The 20,305-nt window shown below is 37.1% G+C and overlaps 1 protein-coding gene and 1 long non-coding RNA gene across 11 annotated transcripts in view; one reads left to right on the plus strand and one right to left on the minus strand.

The window, feature by feature from the left end:
* The window catches only part of MTDH (metadherin), a 55,167-nt gene extending 36,828 nt beyond the window's left edge, over positions 1-18,339 (plus strand). For 7 of the 10 annotated variants that reach the window (XM_081505182.1, XM_081505186.1, XM_081505191.1 and 4 more), the window contains 6 exons: positions 1,084-1,182; positions 7,186-7,310; positions 10,324-10,431; positions 12,087-12,227; positions 14,376-14,532; positions 15,238-18,339. In XM_081505182.1, coding sequence (XP_081361308.1) covers positions 1,084-1,182; positions 7,186-7,310; positions 10,324-10,431; positions 12,087-12,227; positions 14,376-14,532; positions 15,238-15,308 — 701 coding nt within the window. In that variant the 3' untranslated portion in view covers positions 15,309-18,339. The remainder of the gene's footprint in view (positions 1-1,083; positions 1,183-7,185; positions 7,311-10,323; positions 10,432-12,086; positions 12,228-14,375; positions 14,533-15,237) is intronic. The other 3 variants (XM_081505189.1, XM_081505190.1, XM_081505192.1) reach the window with 1 other exon arrangement.
* Positions 10,764-20,305, minus strand: part of LOC145511621 (uncharacterized) — a 67,340-nt gene continuing 57,798 nt past the window's right edge. Inside the window, exons 6-7 of the long non-coding RNA XR_014058006.1 lie at positions 13,161-13,219; positions 10,764-11,356 (exon numbers count right to left, since the gene is read on the minus strand). This is a non-coding gene — a long non-coding RNA (uncharacterized LOC145511621). The remainder of the gene's footprint in view (positions 11,357-13,160; positions 13,220-20,305) is intronic.

Below are 20,305 nucleotides of genomic sequence, written 5' to 3' on the forward strand. Positions count from 1 at the left end.
ATGAATTTTATAGGGTTGCTCTAGTTGTTAAAGTTTATTTTTAAAATATGTAACCATTTTGAATTTATGTCAAGCATGTTAGTGGTAAGCTAATAAGCTAATCTACAACCAAGTGAAAATCTGTGAGTGAGGACTGTTATGAGAAGAAGTGATTATGCCTAAGTCTCTTACACAAACATATTCTTCTTAACCTTTTCTTTATATCAGTGGCTCTGAATCCAAAGTGAGTATCAGAGTCACCTAAGAAGGACTCCAAAACACATGCAAATTCTGATGCAGAAGGTCCAGGGCATATAAATCCCTGATGGAGAACCACTGCTGTACATTTCCATGCTAAAATGAGCTTATGACAGTAGAGCCAAGGATTTTGACCTGGCATCTTTGAATGTGTATGCCCTGAAAACTGTATGCAGAATTTTGTGTTAAGTCTTGGACAGTAGTCTAACCACAGCTTTCTTCATACTGCTTAAGGGCTGTGTGACCCCCACCTCCCAAAGAAATAAAAACAAAAAATTTAGGAGATAATTTTGTCTTTAAGTGCACTTGAACTTAACTTGGTCTCCAAACCTCCAGCACAACTCTAAATTCTCTTTGGCTTCTTTCTGCCTCGCTTCTCTAAATATCATCTATTTCTTTTGTCTTTTTCCGTAGAAAGTTCTAGCAAACTCAGACATTTTCTCGTTCTCTCCTTCAGGGTTCTAAGTATATAGGCATATTCTGAAACATCTAGGATTTTTTTTTTTAATGCTTTATTACTTTTCGTTAAGAAAAATAAAACTTTCTTGACTTGAAATTTGGAGATAGCCAATTTGAAGTATATATTATAAAAGATAAAATCTAATGGATCGGTACTAGGGAAAAAATAGATTTCTGATCAGTGAATTCAATCTAGTGATTATCATAATCTAAAATTACCCTCAATTCTACTTTTCTATATCTTAACTCTTTTTCTAATGTCTGAATTTTTCCTTTTAGGAGAAATGAAAAATAATTAAATCTTCGTGTGCAAAGTATAGAACTATTGTTATGAAACATCATTAGAAATTTCCATTTTTAATTTTATTGCATTCGTTTTCATTTAAGGGTCTACTGCTGAGCCAGTTTCTCAGTCTACCACTTCTGATTATCAGTGGGATGTTAGCCGTAATCAACCCTATATCGATGATGAATGGTCTGGGTTAAGTATGTCCTTTTATCAGTTTGCTTTTGTTTTTATTTTCAGAATTTTCTTTCTAGCACCCTGAATTCATGTTTATGTTTTAATTTTAATTCTAATTTTTCACCTTTTAGGTCATAACAATATAACTTAATACCAAATGTATACTACTTATAAACCAATTATTAAATACCTGTAGAATTTTTTTAAAAAACTAAGTTCAGTTTTCATGATTCAGGCAATATTTAAACATGAAATTTTCTTATAGTTGCACTGTAGTTTTTACAGTTTTGAAAATTGTTTGTTTTAAATAAATGTTCTATTTATTTCCTTAGTTTTAATATACTAGAGTGAATAGAATATATAAGAATGGCTTTGAATTTGTGAGGTATGCAGGTTATTATGTTGGTAGAAAACCATTTTCTTAGTCTAATTTCCAGTAGAAGCATAAGAAAGTTAAAGGCAAGAGTCACAAAAAAGAGGAAGGGAAAAAGAATATGAGTTTTATGTTCAAAAAGCTCATACCATCTTCATTTTAAAAACATATTTTTTTCCCCCACAACCTCAAATCTTAGAATTTAAAACCCTCTGAAGACAGGAACTCTCTTTGCCTTTTCTTTCTGTCAGTACTAAGTGCAGTGCTTTACACAGGTGTTCAGTAGTGATGTTGCTAATAAAGGCAAACTCCTGACTGTGCCAGGCACTGATCTAAGTGGTTTAAGTCTTACGTATGTTATTAGTTGTGTAGTACAGTTCTATGAGGTATAGGCATTATTTTTTACCCACACTTTCCAGATGAAGAAACTGAGACAAAGAAAAGGTATCTAATTTTCCCCAGCCACACAGTTAAGTTGGAGGAGCGGGTATCAAACTTTGGTAGTCTGGCTCCAGAGTTCATGCTCTTAACCACTACATGTACAGCCTTGGTGATGATAGTAATCATGAAGGTAAGTTTGAAACACAGTCTGAAAATTAGTCAGACTGGTCTCTGTTAGATTAGTTGAGGGAGATGAGGTTGGAAAGGTAAATTAAGAAGGACCATACTGTGAAAAGCCTTGAATGTTAGTCGCTCAGTCGTGTCTAACCCGACTCTTTGTGACCCCCATGGACTGTTGCCTGCCAGCTCTTCTGTCCATAGAATTCTCCAGGCAAGAATACTGGAGTGGGCTCCTGTTTCCTCCTCCAGGGAATCTTCCCCACCCAGGAATCGAACACAGGTCTCCTGCATTGTAGGCAGATTCTTTACCATCTGCTGACTAAATATTAAGGAGATAAGGGTCAGAATACTAGTTTAGAAGGTAGATCCTAGTTCTAATCCTGACTTTAAAAAGTAGTAACTCATATGTCTTGAATTTTGTCACTTATCTTGGAATCTATATTAACTGACCTGTAAAATAGAGCAAATAGTCTCTCATATCTGTTTCCATCGAGTGTTACGAGGTTTTAATGAGATATTGAATGAACATGAAAGTTCTTTGAAAATTATAAAGCATCAGATAAATAGGAAGTATTATAAGGATATGAAAGCAATTTTTAGAGGAAAAAAGGCCTTAACTGTACTTTGGGAAGAATGAACAGCTATGTGCAAAACAGACTTGAGGAATGAGTATAGGACTAATGGGTAGTGATTGTAAGAAAATAGCACTGAGATGTCTTGGGCAGCTGTGGGTTAAAGCTGAGAAAAACTGAGCAAGCAGGGCTCTAGGCATCACTGCTTGGACACAATAGGTCTACTTTTTTATCCTTGTATAAAAAACACAATTGGCTAATAAATAAGATACTGAAATAAGCATATCCATGGGACTCTATTCTTAAAGTAGTAAGTGTTAAGAACACTTTCTTTGTTCGTTATGCTGTATTGGCAGTCTTTTACGTCCTCAGTTACTCTTTAACCACATTTTCTCTGTGAATTTTATTTTTTGTGTTACCTTCTTTAATGTCACTAATTTTGGTGCTCAGTGAATTTAGTCATTCCTTCTAAATTTATAGAATGCATGAAGTATTTGCAATTACTAATCCCACAAAGTATATATATTATTTAACAGTGTGATTTGAGTAATATATTGACCCCCTGGTTTGAGGCATAGATATCATTATCTGGCAGAAAGGCACTGAATTTACCGAAGCACTTGACTATAAAGTTAGGATGCGAGGCTTCCATGGTGGTCCAGTGGTTAAGACTCCATGTTCCCACTCCCATGGAGCACAGGTTCGATCCCTGATCAGGGAACTAAGTTCCTGCCTTGCAGCCGAAATAATTTAAAAAATAAAATTAAGATGTTAAAGTATAGAAGTTAACGTTTTTTAAAGGCAGGCGTTAATCTGTCAGTTATCTTGACCATAAAGGAACAATATCATAACCCCTATTAAAAGTCAGATTTTGAATAGAGTTTTGTTTTTGTTGACACATCAGAGTGAAAGAATTAACGGCCCCATAGTGAAGAGGTTAAGAGCATGAGCTTTGAGGACAGACCACCTGAGTTTGAATCTTAGCTACTTTGTTTTTCTGTGCTTCAGTTTCATCATCTGTAAATAATATTTCTTCCCTCACAGACTTGTTGAGAGGATTAAATGACATAATACATATAAAGCCCTTAAAACACTGCCTGATACATGGTAAATATTCAGTAAGTGTTGTGGTACTATTTATTGTTTTCTAGGAGCATAGTCGACTCAGTGAGGTTAATTTGTATTGTCTGTTTAAACACTGGAGAATGTCTTTCTAACATAATTGTTTTGTTTTATTAAAGTTAATGCTGAATTAAGTTTTGAACAGAAACAACTGACAACCATTTTATTACTGAAATAGAAAGGAAAACAGCTATGAGATGCTTAAACCTAAAACATTGTTTCACAAGCAAATTAAATGGAGAGATATTCCTTACCATTTTGAAAAGACAGCTGATATAGTTCTTTGGAAACACTTAGCAAACTAATGGAAGAATTTTAAGAAATGAGAAATTATAATTGGAGAGAACTATGCTATGAATGAAACTGTACTACACAATTTCAAGGAAACTGTCTAAGAAGTAGACAGGCCCATGAACTGTTATTACATTAGGCCCATGAACTGTTAAGAATTATGCATTGAGAAGTTGCCTGGTGACAATTTTTAGACTTAGGTGATTGACCTGTTGTTTTAAAGTAGTTTTATTTGAGGAGTTCCCTGGTTAGGATTCTCTGCTTTTACTGCCGAGAGCCCAGGTTCAATCCCTGGTCGGGGAACTAAAATCCTACAAATGGGGCAGGGGTGGGAAGCAGTTTTATTTGATCTCCAGTTAATTTTAAAAGGTGGTCCAGTAGTTTCCACTGCAGGGGGCACAGGTTCAGTACTTGGTTAGGGAACTAAGATCCCACATGCTGCACAATGTAGCCACAAAAAATAGATAGGTATATCAACCTGAAATCAATAAACATGGAAAAATCACCATAAAGCTTTAATAAAGCCAGTAGAGATTTATGTCTCTGTTAATGTTCTGATAGAAGTTGAAGCATGGGCTACAGTTATTCCTCAAGCTTTATGGTTGTCTAAACCTTTAAAAAATAATAATTTTACCAAGTACTCTATTAGGTTTTTATCCCTCACCACCCCTGCACCACTACCATATTTATTAAGAGTTTATATTGTTCTTATTTAGTCGCTAAGTTGTGTCTGACTCTTGCAACCCCATGGACCCGCCAGGCCCCTCTGTCCATGGGATTTCCCAAGCAAGAATACTGGAGTGGATTGCCATTTCCTTCTCCGGGAGGTTTTCCCGACCCAAAGATTGAACCCGTCTCCTACGTTGGCAGGCGGATTCTTTATCACTGAGCCACCAAGGAAGCCCCATTTGCTTAACCTTATTTTTTTCTTGACAAAGGTTTTTTCCTGATAAGAGGGCTTAAGAGACTTGGTTTATGAACACCAGTTTTCCAAATCTAGGTTTCTTATTTGTGAGGGTTAAGCAAAATCATTGACAACTTTGGCATTCAAATCTCCTAAAAATATTGTTAATGAATGCTTGGTGTAAGGTGAGCAGTTAGTTTCAGACATCTACTAGATCCATTTTTACTTATAAAAATGACTTCTACATTAAGACATAACCAGGTGTATCTTATTGGGGGATTTACAGGATTGTGAGAAATAAATTAATTGTATATGCTTGATAACTTTTAAACTGGCTTTCTATTGTTAATGTCATCAATAATGTATAAAAGCAGTAGATACCATTTATTAAGCACTTACTGCATTGTCCTGAACTGCTTGACATGTATCTTACATAATCCTTTCAACAATCCTACGAAGTTGGTACATAGCCCGTTAAGATTAAGAAATTTGACCCAAATTACATAGTTATTAGGTAGACTCCAGGAGTTGGTGATGGACAGAGAGGCCTGGCGTGCTGCAGTTCATGGGGTCGCAAAGAGTCGGACACGACTGAGCGACTGAACTGAACTGAGAGCAGTATTCAAATACAGATCTGTTTGACTCTAAGACACCTTAGAGTCTTACCCTCTGTGCTGTCACTATGTGATACTGGCTCTGGATACCCGCTTGTAGTAGTAAATATAGAAATACAGAAAGGAACTTCCTTTGTTGTAATACATTTCACACTTGCACTGGACCATAACTCTTATGTTTTCAGTCTCTCCCCATCCTCTACTGGTTTAGCCCTCTTCCCTCTGCGCTTCTCATGACAGAACCTGTCCCTCGATACTTAACTGTCTGTTGTGCTTCATCCCTGAGTAAACTGACTGTGAGCCTTTTGTCATACTCATTTTTGTATCTCTATTACCTGTCTAGCTCAAGTTCTAGTACTTAATGAGGTGAAATTCCTATAACTCCATTGTTAAGATGTATCTATTATTAATGTATTCTTTAATCTCTTCCTCATATAAGTTTGGGATCATGGTGCACAGACAGTTTTGTCTGCCTTTTTTTTCCTATGAGCATTTTCCCAGATCATTACATACTTTTCTGAAACAGACTTTTTAAAAGTCTTGATAAAGATGTATCATAGTACCTCCCCTCTAAAGAAAAATTATAGAATTCATGTGGAAAAATAAGAATAGTGAAGAAAATAAGAGAAATGCAGGCAGATTTGTTTTTCTAGATGTTAAAATGCATACAGAGTTACATTTTGTATGCCACCATCCCCGGAATAGATGAATGGAACAGAAATTCCAGAAACAGACTGAAGTATATAAGGATTTAATATTTGGGAAAAGTAGCATTTGGCATTAATTGGGCAAAAGTCAGGGTTTGGTTTTTGGGTTTTTTCCCCCAGTAAAGAACAATGTTAGGATGACTTGCTAACCATTTAGAAATAAAGCCTAACTTCTGTTATCTTGACAGTAAGTAGTCATGGGTGTATACATGGATGTGTATGAAAGTCTAGGTTAAAATTTTTTTCTTAAAAAAAAAAAATTGTTCTTGAGAATAGGGTGATAGAAGCCCTAAAAATGACTCACATATTTGGAAAGATGTAAGTAGCATTGAATAATCTGAAAAAAATGTAAGGTAGAGGTTAAATATTTTTAAAAAGAGGAGAAAAGAAAGAGGTTGACTATTCTACATGATTTGGTGAACTCGAAGAAGAGCCTAATCTTGAAATAGTTGATAAGGAGGGGAAGAGTGTGATTTTGGCACTTCTGTTCAAGACTCATTTTGTACCCTGGGGGGAAGAATCAGAAAACAAAGAAAAAATGACCAAGTCCTTCTTATAGTTAGACGTACACAATGAAAAGACAGCAAATTCAGGAGACAAAGTTCCTTTGATAATAAAGGAAGTAGGAAGAATGGAATAAATGGTTAATTAATAAGTTTTCTGGAGTTTCTTAGTCATTCCATCTAGTCATATTATGTGCCCAGCAGAAGTTGGGGAAAGATTTTTACCATCGTGTTACTGGGTTTTTCCCTAGCTGTTAAAATGGGAGGAAGAAGAGTAATGGTTTAAAATTACAGCTTAGTTCAACATAAAGAATTTGGGGTTTTGCATTTGGTTTTTGGCAGAAATGACAGATACCTGATTCACACTGTTAAATTTTAGATGGTCTGTCTTCTGCTGATCCCAGTTCTGATTGGAATGCACCAGCAGAAGAGTGGGGAAACTGGGTAGATGAAGAAAGAGCCTCACTTCTGAAGTCCCAGGAACCAATTCCTGATGATCAAAAAGTGAGTAAAAGGATCGGTGGGTATGTTTATTTCTCTGTGCATCCACCTGTATTGGAATTACTAAGGGTTACATTCTGTATTATAAATGTATCCGGGGTAGAACTGCTTCAGAGAGGCATTCTAATCATACTAGCTTCAGTCATCTTAGGGTCACATGCCTTCTCTCTAGTACTGTTTCTTCTTTCCACAGATTATTGAGGATTCTATGTGGAAAGCACTATTATATACTGATAAGAAAACAAACGCGCAATTCCTGTCCTCACCAGAATTATTATATCAGCCTACCAACTCTTGGTGTGTTTAGATAAAAGCAGATTGGTTCTCAGTAAAAAATTAAGGAAAGCGCAAGATAAGACTGAGAACATTATGAAAAAGGGACCAAGGAAAGGAACATGTTTGATGGAGAGGAATATGGAATCAATTGATGGTAGGATCCATGGTTTATATGTCAGTCTTCCCCTTCTAGGCTTCATTCCTTAAAGAAAGGGACTGTGAAGTTTCTATTTTTGTAGCTCTAGCAACATGTTTGGCATTTAGTAAATAGATGAAACGAATGATGTATATTGCCACAGTTTTATGGAATTCTGTAAGGAGAACCTACGGACAGCCTTTAAACCATGGATAACGTCATTGCTAGGGTTAGAAAAATTAGGCTAGATATTGCAGAAAATTGAGAAGACTGATTTTGGAGCCTATTTTGTCCTATTTGATTACATAAATCAGGGCAGGAGATAATTAACTAGGTTGATAGATTTGAAAAAGAATGGAAGTGGTATTTACAAGAGACACTAAGCTACTGATTGAACTTTTCTGCTGGTTAGTTTTTCTATTAAAAAAGTCGAAGAGAAGATAATAAGGCCATTATTATTCAACAAAGATTAATTGCATCTGCCTTGGGTCAGATATTGTGCTAGTAGAGAAACAAAATATAATTACTGCTTTCAAGGAGCCTACACTCCAGGTAGGGAGATGAGGAAGGAGACCAGCACTCTGGATGATAAAGGTAATGTTATAATGTATTAGGTATTATGAAAGCACTTTGGAGTTTTAGCAAAGGCATCCCAGAGGTAAGAGCAAAATGTATAGCAAAGAGAGGTCAGAAATGAGACTGGAGAGAGAAGCAGAGGGAAGAGTCTACAAGCCCTTGAATATCATGCAAAAAACCTTGGATTTTGTCCTATAAATAATGGAAGAATATTAAAGTGGTTTGTTGTGTTTTTGTGGGATTTTTTGTTTGTTTTTGTGGGGGGTTTTTTTTGCTTTTTGGCTGCTTTGGTAATCCTTGTAGATAAAGGAATGGAGGCATATGAGAATAAAGGCAGGAATACCAGTTTAAATGTTGGTTAAGTACACCTGTACAGTAGTGGTAAGAATGGTATACAGAGTAGGGGAGAGGTTTGAAAAATAAATTGAAACAAAATCATCAGAACATATGGTTAGAATTGATTGGAGAAAGAATCATCAAAAATGTCTTCCAGAATGCTTAGGTAACTGGGATGGTGAAAGTGGTGCTCCCAACAGAGAAAACAAAGCCAGTTAACTGAGGGGAAAGGTGGCTGGTTCAGTTTGGGATGTCTTAGATGCGGGGTGTTCTGTAGATTTGCCTAAGAAAAGTTGTGGCACATGGGCTTAGTTGTTCAGCGCTATGTGGGATCTTCCCAGACCGAGGATCAAACCCATGTCCCCTGCATTATAAGGTGGATCCTTAACCAGTGGACCACCAGGGAAGCCCAGAATGTCAATTTTTTCATGAGTTAAAAGATGTTAATTTCAGCCTTTTCCCCATGAACAAAAATACTGTTCTACCATGAGGAACCACATTTCTCTTATGGATGGATTATAAATTGGCTGAAAAGCAGACTGACCAGAGTTCTTGTGACCTGAATTTCCTTCAGAGGATGCATCTTTTCATATGATATTTTCATTATTATGAACCTGTGGTAAAAACTTCTGTGGAAGTTTCTCCACAGCGAGCAACTGACTTGGACTGAACGTCTCTTAACCAAGGCTCTAATTTGCTATTTTTGTCATGCACAGTATTATTTTCAATGACATTCCTTCTCACATTGTTTTTTTTTTTTTTAATTAAGCCTTTTGTTTTGAGGTAGTTTTAGAGTCACGTGTACTTACAAGAAATAAAACAGAGAAAAAACACCTGTACTCTTTACCTAGGGGCCCCCAGTGATAACATCTTGCAGAACTCTAGTACAATATCACAACCAGGACCTTGACACTGATACAGTCAAGATACAGAACATTTCTAGGGCTTCCCTGGTGGCTCAGTGGTGAGGAATCCACCTGCCAAAGCAGGAGACAGGGATTGCATCCCTGGTCCGGGAGGATCCCACATGCTGCGGAACAAGAGAGCCCAAGAACTACAACTACTGAAGCCCACATACCGCAACTTGAGAGGAGCCCCCACTCGCCCCAACGAGAGAAAAGCCAACACAGCAGTGAAGGCCCAGCGTAGCCCCCAAAATAAATATAAGTAAAAACTTTTAAAAGATGCAGAACACTTCTAGTCTCTTTGTGAAATACCTGTTCATATCTTTTGCAACGTTTTCCAACTGGATTGTTTGTTTACTGTTGAATTTTGAGTGTTCTTTATATAATCTGGATATAAGTCCTTTGTTGGATATATGATTTACAGATACTTTCTCTTCCTCTGTACCTTGTCATTGTCTTAACAGGGTCAGATTCAATCTTAATGCAAATAGCTCTGTGTTTAAATAAAATGAATGACCTATGAAATGAACTTTTAAAAACCAAGGTTTGCACAGCTCTAATTGATCATGTAGTGAGTAATGAAAGATGTAAGAAAAAAGGGTTTATCATAAACAAATAGAAGAGTGAAGAAGAATTTTGTTATTTTTGTGTGTGATTTAAGATCAGTTTTATTATGACTAATATGTAGAATTTGGGAGAAAAAGACTAAACCTAATAAATTATTTCCTAATTTCTGAATAAAGAAAACTTCATTGATTCATTTCAGTATTTTTGCTTTTAACATCAGGTTTCAGATGATGATAAAGAAAAGGGAGAGGGAGCTCTTCCAACCGGAAAATCTAAAAAGAAAAAAAAGAAAAAGAAGAAGCAGGGTGAAGATAACGCTCTTGCACAGGTAAAGTATCAAAACAACAGACATCCTTCATTAAGCACCTACTACTCACTTATGAAAGGATCATTTGCAGATGCTAAGAAAATGTAGAGATATAAACACAGGATGTGAGCCACCAGATTTACTTAGTGTTTGAAAAGTCACAGAATGTTTTAAAGATTTTATATATCATACTCTAATAAAAAGATTATTGCTCTAAAGAAAGTTATATCGAAGATGTAAACCAAAAGCAGTTAACTAAAATTCTAAATTAGTGCACTTGGGTTTATGTTATGGTGAAATGAAACAGAGGTTACGGTATTTCACACTTAACAGAAATTCTTTGAGCAGTGGAATTTAGCAGATTAGAATTTTAATACAGTTATAAAAACCATGTGCATAACAAAGGACATCTTGCACTTGACTCTGAGTTTGCTGGCTGTTGCACTTGGTATCCTTTCCTGATATTTTTGGCTTTTAACAGAAAGTTTTCCTTTTCTTTGGTCTTTTCCTATCTGGGAAAGTATTTCTAGATTTTAACATAGTTGAAAACAAAGATTAATTTCAAGTGTACTAGATTACTAGAAATATGCATGGCTTTGTTTTTGAAAGCATTATCACTATTACATTGCAGCTTATGAAAATCTTGTATCTCACCTGTAACTTTGTGGCTAATTGTTTTCATTCCTTTAAATGTAGGAGATAGCCAAAATATTTAGAGAACAGGCTACGTAGTAATTTTCCTACTGAATTAAATCGTGAAAGTTCCTTTGTGGTGTTCTTTTCTTTATCATTACTGCACTGGCTCTTGGTTGCTTCACACAGACTAATTGCGGCAGCTGGGGGCTACTCTGCGTCGTGGTACACAGCTTCCCACGGTGGTGGCTTCTTGTTGTAGAGCACATGCTCTGGGCGCGCAGGCTCAGTAGTTGATGAGATCTGTGAAGTTCTGTAAAGTACATAGCACATGGTAGCCTATGCATAAGTGATTATATTTTGGACTTTTTTCCTTACTATTTACAATGATGTCGTATTTAATATATTCTTATTCATAACCTCTTTCACATACCTAAGCATATAATGTATTTTTAAAAGTCTATAAAGGCCTAAGAATGGAAATGTTTAAACTTGGAAAGGACCTTAGAATATATCTACACAAATTTTATTTTACAGTTAAGAAAACTACAGTTTGAGGAAATCAAAAATTTGTTCTTGATATTTTATGACATGCCTATCCATGTCCTTTCTACTGTGGAAGCTTAATTTATCTAGAAAGTGCACTTATGTATATATATATTTCATGCTTTGAAGAAGTTGTTAAGTGAAATGCTATTTCTAAAGTCTTAAAGTATCAACTAATTCACCATGTAATTTTTCTAAAAGTACTAGTTTTTTGTTTGGTTTAGTAAATTAAATGATTCCCATTTGAGGTTGTGTGTTGTTTTGTAGTTTACAGAAGATTTAAATCCCTGAAGAAAACAGGAATGATGAACATACCAGAGATTTTTAAAATCTTTGAATAATAATTGTTCTTTTATGCTCTTTTAAGCTATTTGGGCAGTTTCTATAATAAAATTGTCTTCTTGAGAAATATCTTCTGGACATTGGTATTATGAACCAAGTATATTTTAATTTGTAGAAATGATTTATGTCATCTAATGCACTGCTTTTCTCTGTAGGACACAGAAGAATTAGAAAAAGAGATCAGAGAAGACCTTCCAGCGAATACCTCTAAAGTCCGTCCAAAACAGGAAAAAGCTCTTTCTTTGAAGACCATAAGCACTAGTGATCCAGCTGATGCACTAATCAAAAATAGCCAGGTAACTTCTTGATATCCAAGAAATAAAATTTTGATGACTGGAGAATTGTATTAATACTAATATTTTATTGAAACACCATGCTAAACATTTTTAATATACCAAATTGCCCTCATAGCAACCCCAAAAGAAAAGATACAACCCATTATATCAATGAGGTTAGAGAAGTTGAATGAGTTGGCCCAAGTCCCACAACTGTCAGCAGCAAAACTAGAGAAAGCCACTAGACTGTTTCTTTTTCTTGTTAAATATCTAGGCATACAAGGGATATAGATGGATGGCTTACAGAAAATGTGAGTAGTTGCACTTTCCCAAAAGCATGCACATAATGTATTATGACTGTGGTCCAATCTCTAAAATGTAGCATTTTTTTAAATGTAGTGACAATATCTTGAAATGTGTGTCATCTGTGGAAAATCTTGATATGTCAGAAGGGACCATTTTATAAAAGGTCTAGAGCAGTGACACAAAGCCCATAGTGCTTTAAAGTCTGATTTCTAATTTGGTAAGTTGTATCATTTAGAAATATATGAAATATTAATAACTATGAAATTGTGCGTAGTTCTCATTCAAAACGTATATTGAGAATCTCCCACACTATTTAAAGTTCTGGAGATATATATAGCAGAGAACAAAGCAGAAAAAAAAAATCTCTGCCATTATGGCGCTTACATATTTATTGAAACAGCTTTAATATTAAGACCACAAAGGGTCATGTGACATTTTGATAAGTCATTTTCAGAAGTCACCTTGTAAAGGATATTGGAGTCCTTCTGTGATTTAATATAGAGACGTGAGAGAATGGAGGGTGGGAAGAGATTTAAAATGAGTACTAAAACTTTGGAATAAATACAGGGAACATTAATAAAACTGAACAAAGCGACATAAATGCAGCTTCAGATGCCTGAAATAGAAGGAAGGAGTCCTAGTCGTTACCTAGGCATACACGTTGTCTTTGTTTCCTTTCTCGTTTTGCTTTTTTGAATTCATGGAGCCTGGAAGAACAAGGGGCAAGAAAAGTATGACTTACCCTTGTTTGTGTATTCAAAATCGTCATCACAGATAGAGCGTAAGGGTGACATGGTCTCTGACTCGCCTGTGCCAGCCTCACCCCACATACCAGTCTCCGTCCCTCACCGGCCCTGAACACCTGTCACCAGTCCGGCCTCACTCCGGCTCATCAGTTAGCTGGCCGCTCTGCTCCCAGGTTGGAGAGGAGAAGCAAGACCTAAGTTTGGCCCTAAGCGTCTATCATTTCACTACCAGACTCAATGAAATACTGAGGATTTGAACCTGAGGTTTACTAGTTGCTTTAATAGATTAGGACTAGTAGCTATAGTCTGCTTTATCTGAGGCTATCTTTTTCCTTGGGGAGAAAACTGAAGCTGTTGCTGCTGCTGCTACTTGAGATATCCCTACCTCATGAGAAGGAGAAAAGGAGATGTCACTACTGGTAGTTCAGAAATTTGCTATTTTTGCCTTTATAAGAAAAGGTTTTGAGGAGGTGAGAGTTTGTGGGAAATGGATGGAACCATTGAATACCAACACGTGAAAAAATCCTGTTATTTGTAATGAAAAAGACAAATGTAAAAGTTAATGAAAATTGAATTATTCACTCCTCTTTGAGATTCAGTAGACATCTTGTAATTTTACACATTTCATCATTTTTATCTCAACCTGTATTTGTGGATCGGAGAAGGCAATGGCACCCCACTCCAGTACTCTTGCCTGGAAAATCCCATGGACGGAGAAGCCTGGTAGGCTACAGTCCATGGGGTCGCTAAGAGTCGGACACGACTGAGCGACTTCACTTTCACTTTTCCCTTTCATGCACTGGAGAAGGAAATGGCAACCCACTCCAGTATTCTTGCCTGGAGAATCCCAGGGACGACGGAGCCTGGTGGGCTGCCGTCTATGGGGTCGCACAGAGTCAGATATGACTGAAGCGACTTAGCAGTAGCAGCAGCAGTATTTGTGGATATTGTGAAGATTTATTCAGTTATATGTCACTAGAGGGCAGGCATGAGTTGTAGTGCTTCTGCTGGTAAATGATTTATTCACCATCTTTGTATTTCAGCTGAGCAGCCTCTTGTTATTACTATGACATTTGATTTTTTTATGAAAACCTAAGATAATTTTATTTCAAAATAGCCTATCAAGACTCTTCCACCTGCTATTTCTACCGAGCCATCTGTTGTTTTATCAAAAAATGATTCTGACAAAAGCTCTTCCCAAGTGCCACCGATGCTACAAGAAACAGATAAATCCAAGTCAAATACTAAGCAAAATAGCGTGCCTCCTTCACAGAGTAAGTAAGCTTCATTTTTGGTTCTTTTGGTGTTCTCTGTACTGTTTATAGGTGTCACTGTCTTAGAAGTCTGAAGGATTACTTAGTTCAGTTCAGTCACTCAGTCCTGTTGACTCTGCGACCCCGTGAAAGGATTATTGGAGCAGCCCTTTCCTCCTCTGCAAAGCCTAGATTCCTTGGAACCTTGCAGAGCTCAGTTGTGAGGACCAAGGAGCTAAAGTCACTTCAGGCCAGAGTAGGTGGCTAAGGACATACACGGAGGAGCTCTTGGTATCTGCCCCTACTCTCCGGGTCCCTCCCTTTTCTGTGCACAAGGTCTTGAAACTGTAAATTGTTCTGTGCCCCCTTCCCCACCTTTTTCTCCCTTCAGCTACCTTTAGTGTCCATTTTACCCACTTTCACTCTTATTACTTAGATTGAGTCTTTTAAGTGGTGGTTCTTCTAGGTGAAAATGATGAACATCCATATGGTTAAACCAAATAATACATTGGAATTGAGGGAAAGAAAGGAGGGCAGCCAGAGAAAAACCTAAAAACCTGTAACTAGAACTTGAAAATGTGAACATAAAATTTGAGGCATTATAAGTGGATTTCAGAGCATGTTTTTATTAACATTGCTTTTATTTTTTTGAAACAGAACAGTAGTTACTATCCTAACCTCTCACTCTCTCCCCCTTTCTCTCTCTCTCTTTTTTTTTTCTTTTAGCCAAGTCTGAAACTAGTTGGGAATCTCCCAAACAAATAAAAAAGAAGAAAAAAGCCAGACGGGAAACGTGAATTTTTTTTCTTCCTGAATTGGACATGTGTTTGCAAACACTGTCTTGAAGATTATGCTGTTTATGCAATAATTTGTGAACATGTACAGAGTTTTATATAAATTTAAACCAGTTTTTAAAACAAAACTGTGAACACAACCACCATAAAAATGGAATCAAAGGAAAGTTAATTTATGAAATTAAGAGGTCAGCAGAACATACTACAGTGCTGGAAGACATTTGGGGAAGGTCAATCTAACAGGAAGGATCTTAAGATTATCATCCTGGTTTTACAGCAGTGCCCTGTTTACAACAGATTGTGCCCTATCTCATCTGCAGCTAAGGAATAAAGGATTCTGATTAGAGAGAAGGTTGCCTACAAATGAGTAGGCAGCTTCTTGGATCTTATGCACGGAACTTAAACCATTTGAATCTGTTTTATGCTTAAATCAAAGTGCTTTGATCAAATGCATAATCTGCCATATCTTTACATATTTGTTGGTAGCAATTTGTATTAAAGAAATCACAAGTGCAAATAAAAAGTCATTTATTATTTAACTAAACTGTCATGGTTTAGTTTGCAATTTTTAAAATGTTCTTAAAACATTCAAAATGCAGTTGACACTTGTATGGCTTATGAAGTTATTTTTGATAGTCTTACTTGAATTGTTCAAAGTACAGTATATTTTAAGTTAAGAAAGGTAAACTGTATGTATTTGTTTTATACTTTTAAGGTTCAGACTCAAAAATAATGCTCTTGTGTATGATTTGAAAACTTTCAGGCAAAATCCAACTTATATTTTTTTTCCTTTCCCTAGCAATTACTTTTTTCCAGCATCAATTCTTCTTTGTTACTAATACTTTTTGACTTTACAAGTGAAATCTTTCACAAACTAGTTACACAGACAGAACTTTGAGTACATGATGGAGAATGAAAAACTAGAGTCAGACAGCTTTAATTGACATTGTCAAGACCTCCAGTTATCAGGAATACATTTTTTTACTGCCTTAACCTGTAGTGCGTAGAATATGCATCAATTTCTTGAAGGGGATTCGTGTTTTTATAAGAATTTTCGTGTAATTATTGCAATCGTGATCAAATAAGGAACGTTTCCTGCTTGAAACTGTATTGATTTAAATGATGTGTGAGACGTTTCACCATTTTCAGGCACTGTGTAATTCTATTGTAATAAACTGGCAGGTATCTTTGTAACTATGAATAGTGCATGCTCAGCCATGTACACTGTAAATAGCCTTTACCAAACGTGTTTGACAAGGACCATAATTAACATCACTTAGTGAATTGTGATAAAGAAAAAAAGCCATGACTTATTTGATGTGATTGGCTTGATTGTTTTCCTGTGGCGCCAAGAGTGAAACCGTTTAACAGCCGTAGCCAGCGGCACTGACCCGTCCCTCCCGCTCTGTCTCTTCTCTTCGGTTTGACAGTGTTGCGTTACCACCCTGGGAAAGCTACGGAAACGAAATGGTCTAGTGTTGCTGAAGACCGGCCTTATTAATGGACAGCTTTCCTAACAAGCGATTATTAACTTGTATCAGGTGTTAACATCTGTTTCAGGAACACGGCAGTATGTTTACATGTCAGAAGTTTTGTTTCATTCTATGGTATTTCTAAATTGATTTGTTTAAATAAATTCAGCAAATGGATAGCATTGTTTTTATTTGCTTCAGTATCGGGATAAAGAAGCTAAAGTCCAGGAGTAAATTTCTTGAAGTGACTGTATGAGCTTTATATAGCTGCTTCCTAAAGAGATCCAGGGATTCCTGCGTTGCAGCACTTTGTAAAGGTATCAGCAAAGGAGAATTGAATAGGAAGTCTGTGTAATTTTAGCGTGTGCCAAAAGATCTAGCTCGAAAAATTTAATTGAACTCTCTCAACTCTACCTCACCATTTCTTTATCTGAGAATTGTGTTGGCTGTGTCGAATGTCAGACTTTATATTTCTCCAGCTTAGTATCTCTCATTGAACCACCGACGCCGGGTGTTACAAACACCTTCTTTTGAGGGGAGATGGGTGCAGAGACGAAGAAGTGCCCTTCTAAATTGGGGTGGATCCGAGATGGAAATACCCATCCCTTCTCTCTGGCTCAAGAACTAGGGCATGGCTTTTATATTTCAAGAGATGGCAGCTATGAGTGTTAAAATTACTATCGATTCATTCTCTTACATATGCATGAGGTGCAGACTGTTGCACAGTTAAAATATCATTGATTGTTCATCACTCTTCACTTGTTCCATTAATGTTTATGACATGGAAGCAGTTTCTGGCATCTGAACCAGAGGAATTGTTTTCCAGCATCAACTCAAAAGACACTAAAATCCAGGGAGGAGGGGAAGAGAGAATTGTTGTCCTTTGGAGGCTTGGATTAGATGCTCCCCCGGCCACTAGTAGGGAGATAAGTGACCCCCTTTAAAACTTCTATCAGGCCTGAAGGGGATCCTTGTTCTGATTAACAAACAAAGCCTCCTAGAGAAAGACTTAAATAAATAAAACTCGCCTTCATCCTGACCTGTCTTCCTGTACTTGGTGAAAGTCCTTCCTGTCCTGGAGCAGGGAGTAATGGGTCAGGACTTCCCCAGACTGGAATCCTACCTCTCTGTACCCTACATTGAGCAAAACAACAGTTGAGAGAGTCCAAAAAACAAGTATTGAAATAAAATGTCATTAATGTAATTGACCGTGTTTCCTTTGTGCATGCATTTTATTGGATGGGGAGTGGGAATAAGTCATCTGAATCGAATGGTATTATTTCATAGACTAATCCAGTTTGTACTTGGGTTAAAGATATTGAAGGGCAATATTTAATTACAGAGTTTAGTTTTTCTTAAAAGCAATTCTCTTAATATAGTGTGAAATGTCTTTCAAATTTTAGAATTTAGGCTTAAGATGTCTAATAGATGTCTTAAGACTTTCCTATAAACTCATTGCACAAACTGGAATTACCTTCCAACAGACTTAGGGAATGCAAATATGTTATTTGTAAAATGCATTGAGTATTGTAAATAAAACAAGCCATTTTTGTTTTGTTTAAGTTGCTTGTTACAGTTCTCTTACGGGAGGGGACTTCGCATCCTAAGCTAGTCTAAAAAGGCTTCTTGATGTTGTTAATGTTTCTAAATTCTAGGTTCTATATGTTTCAAATGTTCTTGATGCTCTGAAACCATAGGTGCGCTTGGAGGTTTTAACCACTGGAAAAGGCAGAAGTGTTCAGAGTGAAGCATCTCTTGAGCTGTCCCTGTTTGTGACACAGCGTTGTCTGTGGGAAACAGCTTCCATCATCTTAGTAGATGTAACTCACCAGGTGCAGTGTATCACTCGTATCAACCCTTTTAAGTTAAGGAAATGAGACTCAAATTTGGCATCATTATTTTAGAAGTTTATTTCTCTTTCATGTCCATCTGAGAAAGCAGTCAGAGCTGCTCTGGACTGCGGGACCAGACATCCAGGGTCCGTCCTCCTGTGTTGCTCTCTTGCGTTCTCAGCATGCAGCATTCGTGTCACGACTGCAGACAGCTGCACCAGTTAGAAACCCCCTCTCAGCCTTTCTGCCCCCTTCCTTAAAGAGCTCTTCTTAGCAAGTTATTCACACCACACAGGCTTATCCACGCAGTCACTTGATCCTACTAGCTTCAGAGGGGCATGGGAAATACTAAGTCTCCATCCTGGGCTGTCACGGGCCAAGTTAACGTTCAGGTTTCATGACTGAGGAAGCAGCAGAGAGCCGGCTGTCAGGAACAGCTTGCCGTCTTCCGGCACAGGGTTGACATACGTCGTATCGTGTATATTATGCAGCCAAGCATCGCTTTCAAGGTCAGGTTAGCTTTTCCCATTGAGCAGAAATTTAAAATCTCTTGGATGCTAGCTTATATGTAATAGATTTTGAAAGAAATTTCTGCCACTCAATGCTTTAAATTCTAGAGACCTAGAGGCTTAAAGAAACTTACTAGCCTGCTATCACACATTCACTGCAAGTATAGATTATAACAATTTTCAGGGAAGTTACCCTGGTGTATAATCTTTTAAAAATTAAAAGGCGTTATTACTATTCAAAATACTTTAATAAAAGATTTCTAATCCTAGCATCAAGACAGGTATATGAGGTGCTTGTAAAATGTTTGCTACCTACCTAATAATAAATACTGAGGTTCATGAACAGGCTAATCTGAAGAAAAATATAAGCAGATTCAAGGTCATCCCCATGATAATGGCATTCTTATTTGTATGTGTGCTTTCCTTTTTTATTTATTGTATCAAAGCCTTCAAAATGAATATATGTAACATGTACATAAATTATAAAGCATAATAAAATGAACACCTCTGAAACCACCATTCTGCTTAAGAAATAGAACGTTACCAGTAGGGGTATTGGGGGTGAGCTTGATCTTTGGTAACAGGATCAAGCGGCGAGGGTGGGGGCTGTTGGAGCGGGACTGCAGAGGCATGGACGAAAATAGCTGCTCTCAGATACCCAGGGTTGGCACAGGTCCTTTTTGGTGCCAGAACTGACTAGGGGTCCCAGGTAACACACGTCACCAGGTCTCGGAAGGCTGTCTTGGCAGCCTCACTGGTGCTGTTTCCTAAAGTCATCCCACCGACATCTAGTGGGAAATTGTTGGGATGAATATGCATAGGTACACACTGAATCACTGTTCGTGAAGAGTGCCCTCGGAGTTGTGCGATGCACACTTGACGTGGCAGCCTTTCCACAAGGAAGGATAGCGAGGCTCTTTGCTAGAAGGCGCTCCCCCAGGATCAGAAGAGCAGTGTGTGTCCTGCTTAGGGCAAGGGCATCTTGTGAAGTGTGCCAGGGGCTACAGACTTTCTAACAAACACCACAGGGCTTTATGGCAGATCAACCAGAGCACTGAGCTCCTTAAGACACTAGAATTATGAATAATTTCTTTTCTCTTCTAAACTGTCTTCAATAATTTTAAAATATATTGCTGGGAATAGTTGGAGCTATTCCCACTTCTCATCAAAACTGAAGTGACCACGAT

The sequence above is a fragment of the Giraffa tippelskirchi genome, chromosome 6, assembly GCF_054371585.1.
Source record: "Giraffa tippelskirchi isolate mGirTip1 chromosome 6, T2T-mGirTip1v1.2.pri, whole genome shotgun sequence".
NCBI lineage: Eukaryota > Metazoa > Chordata > Mammalia > Artiodactyla > Giraffidae > Giraffa > Giraffa tippelskirchi.